The sequence below is a fragment of the Ammospiza caudacuta genome, chromosome 28 (genome assembly GCF_027887145.1).
Source record: "Ammospiza caudacuta isolate bAmmCau1 chromosome 28, bAmmCau1.pri, whole genome shotgun sequence".
Lineage (NCBI taxonomy): Eukaryota > Metazoa > Chordata > Aves > Passeriformes > Passerellidae > Ammospiza > Ammospiza caudacuta.
This window is the reverse complement of record NC_080620.1, coordinates 3,289,364-3,302,668: the sequence shown is the minus strand read 5'-3', so window position 1 is coordinate 3,302,668 and position 13,305 is coordinate 3,289,364. Positions and strand designations below refer to the sequence as shown.

The following is a 13,305-nucleotide window of genomic DNA, read 5'->3' as shown; positions in this document are numbered from 1 at the left end:
TTATGTTACAACAAAACGTTAAAATAGAAACAATGCTACGTAGGATACTTTTTTTGTAAAGAAAGGACCTGCAGCCACAGGACACCTGATTCTTTCAGGGAAAGAGCATTTATTGCCCCATTATCAGGATAAATGAACTTCTTCCCACCTTGCTCAGTTAGGATTATGAGGAAGAAGTTGACTCTGACCAGACAGAATCCTGTGTTTGAATGGAATTTATGAGGATTGAAATTAGTTATTAAAAATCAAATCTTTGCATATTTAGATTTCCTATGCATGGCACAAAGGGATATCATAACCCTGGTATCCTCTTCCATGCTTTATAATAACAAAAATTCAGATTTGCTCTTCGGACTTTGCTGTTTCCCTCCTGCAAAGCAGCTTTGGCCCTCTGCCTAGAACAGAAAACATTTCCTCTAACACAAAAGCTGTTTCATGGTTTAGCTGGCAGGGTGATGGGTGCAGGTTGTGAGTACACCCCAAGGTTGTTTCCTCACAAGTCCTTATTTATTCCCCAGAGCCTGACACACATGGACAATGAGAATGGGAGATCTCCAGAAGAAATGTCCAGCATGACATGGTGTCCTCAGGATGCACACCCAGAGCTGCACTGCCACTGATTTTCAGATTGTTCCCACTTGAGAAAAGCACCTTGGATTTGCTTTTATCCTCTAAATAAATGAATCCCCAGTGAGGCTGAAGGTGCTGCTCCTGGCAGGAGCCAGGCAGCTCATCAGGGACCCATCTTTGTGTTTGTATTACAAAGGGAAAGGATTAAAACAATAAAAAGTGGAGATCAGCGTGAACAATAAAAGTGGAGATCAGTGTGAGCAGTAAGAAGTGGAGATCCCTGTGCTTTTTGTCATTCAGCCACACTCCAAGCACTGCCTGGTGAATTTGGCTCCCCCAGCTCAAACTGCAGAGGGAAAAGCCTTGGGAAATGCACTTGGATCATAAAAACATGGAATGGGTTGGGTTGGAGGGATCTTAAAGCCCATCCAGTGCCACCCCTGCCATTGCAGGGACACCTCCCACTGCTCCAGAGAAGCTTGCAAGCAATGGAAATGGTCACACAACCCCAGGATGGTTTGGGTTGGAAGATCTCAAAGTCCATCCAGTGGCACCCCTGCCCATCCACTGCTCCACAGAAGCTGCCAAGCAATGGAAATGTTCACAGAATTTCAGGTTGGAAGGGACTTTAAAGGCCATTGAGTTCCACCCCTACCATGGCAGGGACACTTTCCACTGCTCCAGAGGAACTTCCAAGCAATAGAAATGGTCACTCAGGATGGTTCAAGCTGGAAGGGACCTTAAAGGCCCTCAAGTTCCACTCCTGCCATGGCAGGGACACCTTCCACTGCTCCAGAGAGGCTGCCAAGCAATGGAAATGTTCACAAAATCCCAGGATGGTTCAGGTTGGAAGGATCTCAAAGCCCATCCAGTGCCACCCCTGCCATGGCAGGGACACCTTCACCATCCCAGGCTGCTCCAAATCTCACCCAGCCTGGCCTTGGGCACTGCCAGGGATCCAGGGGCACCCACCCTGTGCCAGGGCTCCATAGAAAGATTTTTCCCCACTATCCCACTAAACCAACTAAAATCTCCAAGTTATTTAACCCATTTTCAGCAGGCACCGGTGCCCACCCAGTTTGCATTTGCAGCTGCCCTGATGCTGAGCCCCGGGGAGCAGCACGGAGGGAGGCAGGGCTGGCACAATTCCAGCCTGTTTAACCGGACAATTTGTTGCAGCTGATGTTCTTTCCACTGGGATTTCAGCCCATAACCAGCATTAACATTATTTTCACACATGAGGGCACTTACTCTTCTGGGCACAGGGCCAAAGTACACACTCGTTCTCAACCATTAGACCCTCCAGCCAGGCTCTAGGAATTTTTAGAATTGGTTTGGGAAGTTGACATTAGGCTTTTGTTTCTTTTTTTTTAAACTCTTTTTTTTTTTTTTTTTTTAGGATTGTATATTATAAATTATAGAAGGAAAAAAAAAAAAAATTCTGCCTGTTCAAGAGAGTGGAAATGAAAGAAATGCTCCACCTCAGTTGTTTCTAATGAAATGAAGTAGAGAAAACACAATCTGCAACTTTTTATTCCACACTCTCCCACTTATAATTAACTGCCCTGGCTTGCTGAGGCCCAAATGGGCACTTCTGGAATTCTTTGTGTATTTCTACAAAGCATATTTCATGCTCAATTGAACAGATTTGAATACACTTGCTCCAAGTTCCTGTCAAATTTAATTTACAGCCATTTATTGAGGATGAAGTTCACTTGCAAAACCTGGAGAAGCTTTTTAATAATTGCTTCAAATTATCCTAGATGTGCTGTTGTGTTATAGATTTATTATCTCTTTAATAATTTATTTTTTTAGTCCCAACTGTACCCAGAGGAAATCAGGATTTGAGAGGAGGCAGATTGAGGTCTGGGGGAGATGTTCTTGCAGGAGATGACAGAGAAAGTGAAAATTTGATAAGCAATCAACAGAGAATCAATGTGGGCACAACTGAAATGTTTAGTTTGAAGCAAGGGAACACTTCAGAACCAGAGGAAATGCTGCAAAGACTGAAATAGTAATAAAGAAAACCAACAAAAATGGGGAGAAAAAAAATTAAAAAATTAAAAATCAGAAAATGCCATAATTAGATTTTAAAGAGCTCTGTTTACAACCTTCTGGGTATGATTAATGCCAATACCTGACATTGAGGCAGCGCCAAATCCACGTCTCAGGGAAGAAGGTTCTTTTCCTCTTCTCTGCTCTGCTAGAACAAGAAATAAATCCTTGCAAATTGATTCTTTTAATAAGACATTTCCAGCAGTCAGTGATAAATCAGAGTTATCAGCTGACTCTGGCTCACACGACCAAAACTCTGCCTGGTGCAGACTCATTAAGGAGCGAATAACACAAATTAATGGGTTTTGAAACAATTCCTTTGTGTGCACACCCACTCTGCAGGCAAGAATCCAAAAAATAGTGCAAGAAAGATAACCTTTGAAACCAGCAGAAATAATGGAATTTTAAATAAAACTGGTTTGTGATCCAAATTCTTTTACCAAAGGTAATCAAGGGGAAGAAATGCAGCATGTGACTTCCAGCAATGACATCCTTCTCCATCCTTGCTCTTTGAATTGTCCTGATTTCTAATATTTGAACAATTTAAATCAGCTTTTTATACCTGTTATACTGCATTATACCTATTATACTCCATCATACCTGTTATACTCCATCATCTATTTCCTAACTAACCCCAGAATTTCCTCTGCTAACAGAGGCTTTTAGGAAATTCAGGATGCAGAGGGAAGGCCCATCCTCATCACTTCTGGTATTTCACAGCCTTTCTTTCATGCAAATCCTCATTCTGCTCATTTTGACCACCAGCTGAATGGTCCAAATCCTGAGCAATGAGTGGCTCTGCAAAAACAGCCGTAGCTTGCAAATATTCCAAGAAATTCACAGCAAATTGCAAAGAAACGTTCTTCAAAATGATAATTTAGCACACTTTGCATGTGTCAGAATTAAATTAAATTTAAGAAAGCAGTGCCAGTTTTTGGTTTTTATATCTACCAAGCCATTTAAAGAATTTCCCCATCACTGCCTTGTCTAAACCTGAGGTGGAAAAACCTGAGAATAGAGAAAAAAAACCAGCCAGGAGCATAAAAAACAATAGTTATTAAACCCCAAAAGTTACCTTGGTGCTATTTTGGAATGCATGGTGGCCACCAAGGTGCCAGTGTGTGGCTGGAAGGCTGGGACAGCCTCATCTGTGTACATCCCTCCATTCTGCCTGTGGTTCAGGCTGACTATGTCAGTCATCACCACCAAGCCAGTTTCCTAGACAGTGACAAATCAACAGCACAAAACAAAAACCAGCAAGGGAAAAAAAAAAGAAATAAATAAAAAAGAATTAAAGAAAAATAATTAAATTTGATTAATGAATTGATTTTTTAAAATAGAATCCCTTAATAATATTTTAATGTTAATATTTAATATATTAATATTAATATATATTAATATTTAATATTTAATATTAAATCTCAATGGAATCTTGATTTTTTAAAGCTTTGTGTAAAATGATTGTTAATGTGAAGGTGCATAGGCTTTATTAGAAAGCTTGGAAAATATTTGTATTAAATATTAAATGCTTAACATTAATAATAATAATAATTTTATTTAATAATATTTAATATCTATATTAAATATTAATATTTAAATGCTTTAAATATAGAAATCTTTAAATATAAATATATATTATTTATATAATAGCATAATATATAAATATATGCTACTAATATAACTATATATAACTATATATAGTTAAATATAGTTAGTTTAACTAACTATATATATAACTATTATATAAATATATAATATTTTAAATATAAACATATACTATTTAAATGTAAATACATACTATTTAAATATAAATATATACTATTGTCTGTTTGGAAAATACATTTAAATCAGTATATACCATTACTAGTATAGGCAAGTGTGACATGTAAAAAAAAATCTTATTTTTCCCCTAGAATAAAACACCACAGCTTTTTACCCTTCCTAAAATCTCCCAGTGTGCTCTGCTGCAGTGAGCAGGCTGCTCTCTCATCAGGCATCACCAGTTCTGCCCTGCCAGGAATGCCAAGCAAAATGAAAAATGCCCTCACAGGGAAAGCTCCCAGCTCTAAATTCCCTTTTTCATGAGAGGCAGCAGCTCCCAGCAGCACTGGAGGATGAGCTTTGTTCCCTGCACACACCAGGTGTGCAGCCCTGCATTCACACCAGCTCCCCCAAAAATGAACTTTTCCCCAAGATTTTCAGCTCTCAGTAAGGACAAAAAAAGCTGCATCAGAGAAGGAAAAACCCTCAGAGCCCAGGGGAAGAAGCAGCAGCGGGCAAAAAGAGAGAAGGGAGGCTGGTTATGGGGCTGGAAATCACCCTACAAACATGAAGGCACACAAGACAGAAGGAGGATAGTTATGGGGCTGAAAATTGCCCTGAAACATGAAAAGCACAAATGATAAGAGAAGCTGGTTCTGGAGCTGAAAACCCCCTTGCAAACATGAAAACACAAGGGAGACCCTCCAGAGAGGAGGGAGGGTGGCTATGGAGATGAAAATGCCTCTGAAAACATGAAAGCACAGGACAGAGAAGGGACACTGGTTATGGGGCTGAAAATCACTCTACAAACATGAAAGCAGAGAAAAGAGAAGGGAGGGTGGAGCTGAAAATGCCCCTGAAAACAAGAAAGCAGACAAGGGAGGCTGGTTAAGGGGCTGAAAATGCACTGAAAACGTGAAAGCACAGAAGAGAGACACTGCAGAGAAAGGAGGGTGGTTATGGAGCTGAAAATCACCCTACAAACATGAAAACACACAAGGGAGACTCTGCAGAGGGGAAGGAGGCTGCTTCTGGAGCTGAAAATGCCTCTGAAAACATGAAAGCAGAAAAGAGAGGAGAGGCTGGTTCTGGAGCTGAAAATCACCCTACAAACATGAAAGCAGAAAATAGAGAAGGGAGGGTGGTTAAGGGGCTGAAAATTCCTTGCAAACATGAAAACAGAGAAGGGGGGCTGGTTCTGGAGTGCCCCTGCAAACATGAAAAGCACAGGAGAGAGAAGGGAGCCTAGCTATGGGGCTGAAAAATCACTCTACAAACATCAAAGCACCAAAGAGACTCTGAAGAGAAGGGAGGCTGGTTCTGAAGGTGAAAGTGCTCTGGAAACGTGAAAGTACAGAAAAGAGAGAAGGGAGGATTTCAGAACCATCAGAAGGTTCTGGAGCTGAAAATCATCCTACAAACATGAAAGCACACGAGAGAAACACTGCAGAGAGAAGGGAGGCTGATTCTGGAGCTGAAAATGCCCCTGCAGACATGAGTGCAGAAAAGAGAGAAGGGAGGCTGGTTATGGGGCTGAAAATGCCCTTGTAAACAAGAAAGCAGAGAAGGGAGGGTGGTTATAGGGCTGAAAATCACTCTACAAACATGAAAGCACCAAAGAGGCTCTGCAGAGAAGGGAGGCTCATTCTGGAGCTGAAAACCGCCCTGCAGACATGAATGCAGAAAAGAGAAGGCAGGGTGGTTATGGGGCTGAAAATGAAAACATGAACACACAGGAGACAGAAGGGAGGCTGGTTATGAGGCTGCAAACGTGAAAGCAGAAAATAGAGAAGGGAGGGTGGTTATGGGGCTGAAAATGCCTTGCAAACATGAAAACAGAGAAGGGGGGCTGGTTCTGGAGTGCCCCTGCAAACATGGAAAGCACAGGAGACAGAAGGGAGGCTGGTTATGGGGCTGCAAACGTGAAAGCAGAAAATAGAGAAGGGAGGGTGGTTATGTGGCTGAAACCCCCCCTGTAAACGTGCAACCACAAAAGCCAGAAGGGGAGGGTGGCTCTTCCTACTGTGAAGGCGAAGCGAGCGTCCTTGGTGATGTCCCAGTGCCAGGGGAACACCGAGGAGCGGCGGCGCCTGCGGGAGGACATGCCAGGCCACCAGAAGTGCCCTTCCTCCTTGGGAGCCCCAAAAGCATCAGACACGTCGTACTCTGCCAGCTCCTGGAACACCTGCAGGGAAAGGGAAAGGGCACGGGCTGCTCCCTCCAGCTGGGGAGGATCACAGGGCTCAGGAGAGGACATCAGAGCTGGAAGCCCACCCTACCTGGCTGGCTGTCAGCTGGAAGCCTGGTTTGAGCAGGTAGACACTCTTGTCCACCGTGGCCAGGCAGACACAGCTCCCTTTGGCAGCTCTGGCCTTGATGTTCACAACGTCACCAGGCCTGGTCTCGTTGGCCGAGAGCACCACAGCGACCTGGGAAGGGAAATGCCATTAAATCCGGTGATTGTCCCAAAAACCAGTGATGGCCCCAAAAACCAGAGCAGTGAAACACCAGCCCTCCCTGTCCTGTACCTGGTTCTCAAAGGAGGAGGTGACAGGGACCTGCAGGCTGTCCGTGACCCCCTCTCCATTCTCCCTGACGTAGTACACCAGGAGCCGAGCCAGGGGAGCCATGGAGTGAACGACAGAGAACCTCAGGAAGGTCACACACACCTCAACCTCTGCTGCAGGAGTGCTGGGAGGTGCTGAAATAGGAATTGTGGAGAGAAAAAAAATAGTTTTATTTATCCAAGTCATTCCCTTCCTGCCCCCTGCTAATGCTGACAGGCACAGAACTCTCCATTCAGGACTTGCATTCTTCCCTTGTTCCTGCTCCACACCTTGAGTTCACAATATTTCCCTTTTTCTCCTCGTTGTGGAAGGTAATTAGCACTCCTAATTTAATGAGCAGCATGGAGAAGGTGGGGAGGGAACGATTACTCTGTGGTTTTCCAGCCATGAAATCAAGGAAACACACAATTAAATTATCAAGCCATTGAAAATAAACAGAAAATGTTATCTATTCTTAGAGAATGCTGATGAGAGAAAAGGAACAAGCTTGAAAAAGGATTGTGCAGTTTATAGAGCAGAGACTCACTGGAGCTGTTAAATAGAATCACAGAGTGGTTTAGGCTGAAGGGGACCTTTAAAGATCCTCTAATTTTGTGGACAAGGATGTGTTTCATCAGACCAGGCTGCCCAAAGCCCCACAGAACCTGGCCTTGAACTCATCCAGTGACAGAGCAAACTGCGAATGCAACAGCTCAGAACAAACCTTCAGCACAGGGAATCATCACAAATCCTAAATTACTGACTCTCAGAAGCTTGGTGGATACTGGAGGGAGGTTCCTGTTCCTCTTTCCACAACTCCCACAGTGGTTACCAGCACAGTCAGACTTTTCCTTTGGCAGGTGTTCTATCCATCTTCCCAACCCCAAATTTTCACTCCCCAAATCCACCAGATTTGTGTGTTTCTGTTACTCCTTGTGCAAGCCAGGAGTCCCCATTTCATTTCCCTTCCCCCTGTGGGCTGTGTGATCTCCTTTATCAGCCCATTTAATTTTCTCTTCCCATCTAACATCCTCTCCTCAGTTTAAACTCAACCAATTTAACCAACTGCCCCAGGCCTGCCCTACACTTCCCTGCCACTCCACTCCAAGCAAATATTAGAGTTTTGCCATCTGAGAAAGAATTCAGAAAGACCAAAGAAAACTTTTCAAGAGTTACTCTTCTTGGCGAAAACTTTTATATCCCCGAGGGCAATGTATTTCACTATTTTCCTTGCACAAATTTCCTTAAGGAGAATCGCATTAACAAAAAAGGGTGTGAGAAGGTTTTTTTTTTTTTTTTTTTGCTGAAAATAGGGGTGAGCTGCATTTCTGGTGCTGGCTACCTGTTCCTGGGAAGTGTGTGAGGTCAATGTTCCTCTCCAGGGCTGTGGTGGCTCTTTTGCTCCTCTGCTGGGTGACATTGCTGGGCTGCAGCCCCGACAGGACAATGTTCCCCCTTGATGCCACCTCGTAATGGAGAGTGAAGTTGCAAGGACAGGTGGATTTCACTGCAATCCAGGCCTCCGCTCCCACCTGCAGGCAAGGACAGAAAAGCCAAAGATTTGTTCAGTCCTGAGTTTTGGGCTGATAAAGGACAGGATCCTGCTTGGGTTCCAGGCCACAGGAGGTGAGAGTCCTCTCCTAACAAATGGATGTATTGAGAAGTTAATAAATAACAATAATAGTAATAGTAATAATAATAATAGTAATAATAATAATAAAAATACCATAATAAAAATAAAATAAAAGTATAATAAAAATAAAATAAAATATTATTTAATAATAAAATAATTTTAAAGTAATAATAAATTAACAATAATAATTATAAAAAATAAAGAACTCAAAATAAAAATAATAAAAATTATTAATAAAATAATAAAGTAATGTAATAAAAATTAATAATTAATAATAGCAATAAAAATAATAAAATATTAATATGCTATAAAGGGAATAAAATAATAAAGATAATATCAGTAATAAAGAATAACAAAGTAATAAATAATATAAATAATATTAAACAATAAAATTTATAATGATAACAATAACAATACAATTTTAATAATAAATTGATGATAATAATAATAACAACAACAATTATTATTATGATAATTATGTATTAATACATTAGCACTGTTCTCAGGGGCTTTTTCCACACTAAAAAGGAGCCTGTGTTCACTGCAAATCTACAGGAGACTGAGCTGGGGGTTGTGTGCATTAATGGAACAATGAAGGAATCTCTGGAATTCTGAAGTTAAGCCTTTTGGCACAGAGCAGCTGTCAGAATTGGTTGAATTTTAGACACCCCTTCAGTAGCCCAGCCCAAAAAAGGAAAGAGTTGGGTTGGGGGTGGGAGGAGATGTGTGTTTGATAGTCTTTGTAATTTAATTGTAATTATATCCATGTGGTAAACACCAATTCAAACATCACCATGAAATGACTGGGAAGAGATCTGAGGGAAAATGCTGCCAAATGACACGAAGCCTTGATAACAATTGTAAGTTGGGCACTCAGGGAGGTGTCCAACACACAAATAAATGAGAAGAAATCTGCTTTATTTTAGTGTGGTGACTTTATTGTAGTCAATAGGCTCCAGAGCAGCACACCTGGGCACTGAAACCGCACCCAGAGGGGCTCAGGGAGCGCTGAACACCCCCAACACAAAATCCCCCAAATTCCCAACAGAACAGACACCAGCCATGGGATTGGTCCCCCTGAGGAGCAGCAGGCTGTCCTAGGAACACAAACCTGTTGTGGTGTGCTGTAATGTCCCATTTTGGACTTCCAGGTCACTTCCCCAGGTGTGCCTACACCTCTCTCCCTTCCCCCTTGCCCCCATGCTGAGTGAGTCCTGTCCATCAGGCCTAACATTCCAGCAAGGCGTTGTGTGGTTGGTCAAGTTCAAAGGATGCCCCTCAGGCCTGGGGGTCATTGGCCTGTCTGGGTGTCCCTCGTCCCTTGAGACCCTGCCCCTCTCACCTGGTTGGTGCTCACCTGTACCTCCCCTCCCCCTGTCCCTGAGCTTAAAAGGTGAATCAGACCATGCGGCCGGGATTCTGTTGGAGCAGTTGCTCACGTTCAGACCTCTGCAACCATGGAATAAACCTCTGGACATTAAACCCTCCAGCAGAATCCTCTCCTTCTTCTCTTCACCATCGCCTGAAGCTTTCCTCCTGAGGTAAACGGAGTTCCTAACAAGCCTGGACTTGTTCAGTGCCCAGCTGCACTCTCCAGCAAGCCAAGGTATCTCTGGGGTGATACACCACAGTTGCTGCCTTTGGCCCAGCAGCGAGGGTCAGACTGGCCCAGGCACAACCTAACTGGTAATACTGGGAGCCTTTTTCCAATACAAACCCCTTCCTTTTGGGGTCTGAGCAGTGGCTGACACCTGTGGGATCCTACACCAGCAGCCTTCCTTCAGCACCTTCCCCTCCTCACCCTCCTGCCATTTAAATCAGAGCAGTTGCCAAATAAAACCATTGAATCTTAGAAAATCCCCAAAGAAATGTTCTGAAAAAATTCTCTTTTTTCAGCTCCAAGTGTTCTCCCTTGCAGAATTCACACACAGCACCAAGAAAAAGGGGTAGAACTGGAACACAAGGAGCTGCTGATGCTGAAACACACTGAGAATGCCACAGAGTCCAAGAGGTGCCTCGTGACACCAAATATTTGAAGTATTAAGAATTCCCTGGTGCAAATGATGAAACAATTCATTAAAAAAATGAATGTAGCTAATTGGAACACCCAGTAAGAGCTGGCAATGCATGGGAATGGTTCCCACATCAGCTGGTCACCCAGCTCCAAGCTTTCCCACAGAAGAATTAGTTCTAATCAGGTTATAATAAGAACAATGTGTTCAGATTAGCAGTGTATAATCCCCTTTCCATACCTCAGGAAACTTGTAAAAGATTAATTAGCCATTAAACTTCCATGAAATGCAATGATAAAAAAAAAAATAAAAGCTCTTATTTGGATACAAAGAATCTGAAACCAACCTCACAAACCTGCTGATAACAAATCTCAGTGTGTTTATGGCCAAAACCCATTTTTTTTCCCCCCCACTGAGCACTATGCAGACCTTCAGAATACTTTCTTGGGTAAGAAGAAACCCTGAACAGCTCTCAGAAAAATTATGCAACAGAAGTCATTATTAAATCAGATTTTTTTCTCTAGGAGAGGAATCACATCAGCTTTTATAGGGCAGGATTACATTTTTAGAGAGGCTCCTACAGAATCTACCAAAGAAAACAAGGCAATCCTGTTCAGAGCTCAATAATTGGAGGATTGAACAGATCCAGCTGAGATTTAAGCTGGAAGTTCCAGTGAGACTACACAGCCTTAATTTTGGTCCTTAGCAATTCAGCCACTCCCACTAACCTCACTCCCAGTCATTTTCAGCAAGCAATCCGTGTCTGAGCATTACTGGAGGCACAGAACACACATTCAAATGTGAAATTATCAAGTTTTCCATGCCTACACCCATTCTGTCTGCACAGAAAGGGTTGGATTTGTGGATTGGTGCACAGAGCACCTAGAGAATTTTGTTTAGAACCTTGTGGAGCCCACATTCAACAATTATTTGGTGGCTCCAGTGAAGCTCCTCCATCCTTTGTAGTGGAAACAGTTCAGGATCCCAGAATCAGGAATGTCCAGAAATATTTAATTAGAACAAAGTGCTTTAAGCCAAGCAATGCAGTGGATTTAATTTAATTTCCATGCTGGAAGGTGCAGCCAACATACCTGGAAAGGTTTATCTGGTGCCTGAAGCTGGATGTGGCACTTGCTGGGTGAGTACCAGCTGCTGATGGACAAATAGTTGGGCAAATATTGATCCCCAGAGGGTTTCCCATCAATTGCTGTCACTTTGGTCTTTAAAAAAATGGAAAAAAACTTACATCAATGCTATGAATAGAAAGCTCATTTTGTTCTTTTTTAATCTCTCCTCTCCCATTTTATACCTTTCAACACTTGACATCTTCGCTCCCCAAATTTTGCCCCCTACCACCATGTTAAGGTGCATTTGGAGGAGCATCTTTTCATGGTGGTTACCAACATCAGTTCTCTTGGCAGCAGGAAACAAACCAGTGTTTGCTGTGTTGAAATCCAGAAGCTGGAGCTAAAAAGGCACCGATTTCCTGTTTGCAGCACTGGTTTATAAAGTGCAGGTTTGACAAGATTAGTTCCATTAAAGCCTGCTAATCCCATAAGGAGCTTTTACCCACCTCCAGCCAGACATATTGGGCAGCTGTGGGGATGGAGGGGATCTCAAACTCCACCAGGCCATTCCTTGAGACCAGTTCACTTGTGTAAACGTTGTCCTTTGGTGTGAGCTCAGCTTTAATTCGGATGGTGACTCTGTCAGCTGGGCTTCCATCGGGGTAGGTGACCTCTACCTGCACAGTGGGGCATTTATAGAACAATTAGCTTTAAATCAGCAATTCCAGGTGGGGAAAACTACTGGAGTCAACTTAAATCAGCCATATTAGTGCACAAAACTATGAAAAATAGGATTATTCCTAATCTCACCTTGCCTTTGTAAGGCAGCCCAGGCTTGAACTGTTTCCTGGTGTCCTTGGAGTATTTGATGTCAATCAGCTGCTTCTGGACAGGTGTGGAGTCATCAAAGGTCACCTGCTTGCTGCCATCAGAGCTGATCACTGTGGCCCAGATGTTGACAGTGCCTCGGAAGTGCTCGGGGACATCGGCTGGCATCATGTCCCTGACACACACCTCGAACTGGGCCGAGCCATCGATCTGGGGCGGGCACACAGGGGATGGGGTTGGACACCACACAGGGCACGGCAAACACAGCTAAAGCACAGGCACACAGTGGGGGGGGTGTGCAGCAGGGGTTTGGAGGGGTTGGGATGGAAAGGGAAAGGGGAAAAGGAAAAGGGGAGGGGAAAAGGAAAAGGGGAGGGGAAAAGGAAAAGGGGAGGGGAAAAGGAAAAGGGGAGGGGAAAAGGAAAAGGGGAGGGGAAAAGGAAAAGGGGAGGGGAAAAGGAAAAGGGGAGGGGAAAAGGAAAAGGGGAGGGGAAAAGGAAAAGGGGAGGGGAAAAGGAAAAGGGGAGGGGAAAAGGAAAAGGGGAGGGGAAAAGGAAAAGGGGAGGGGAAAAGGAAAAGGGGAGGGGAAAAGGAAAAGGGGAGGGGAAAAGGAAAAGGGGAGGGGAAAAGGAAAAGGGGAGGGGAAAAGGAAAAGGGGAGGGGAAAAGGAAAAGGGGAGGGGAAAAGGAAAAGGGGAGGGGAAAAGGAAAAGGGGAGGGGAAAAGGAAAAGGGGAGGGGAAAAGGAAAAGGGGAGGGGAAAAGGAAAAGGGGAGGGGAAAAGGAAAAGGGGAGGGGAAAAGGAAAAGGGGAGGGGAAAAGGAAAAGGGGAGGG

At 43.4% G+C, this 13,305-nt stretch overlaps 1 protein-coding gene across 1 annotated transcript in view; it reads right to left on the bottom strand.

Moving 5' to 3' along the window:
* Positions 1–13,305, bottom strand: part of CPAMD8 (C3 and PZP like alpha-2-macroglobulin domain containing 8) — a 63,013-nt gene that overhangs the window by 39,207 nt on the left and 10,501 nt on the right. The window contains exons 11-19 of the mRNA XM_058821078.1: positions 12,455–12,682; positions 12,151–12,321; positions 11,669–11,797; positions 8,275–8,464; positions 6,915–7,087; positions 6,666–6,815; positions 6,410–6,571; positions 3,701–3,843; positions 2,708–2,770 (exon numbers count right to left, since the gene is read on the bottom strand). Coding sequence (XP_058677061.1) covers positions 2,708–2,770; positions 3,701–3,843; positions 6,410–6,571; positions 6,666–6,815; positions 6,915–7,087; positions 8,275–8,464; positions 11,669–11,797; positions 12,151–12,321; positions 12,455–12,682 — 1,409 coding nt within the window. The remainder of the gene's footprint in view (positions 1–2,707; positions 2,771–3,700; positions 3,844–6,409; positions 6,572–6,665; positions 6,816–6,914; positions 7,088–8,274; positions 8,465–11,668; positions 11,798–12,150; positions 12,322–12,454; positions 12,683–13,305) is intronic.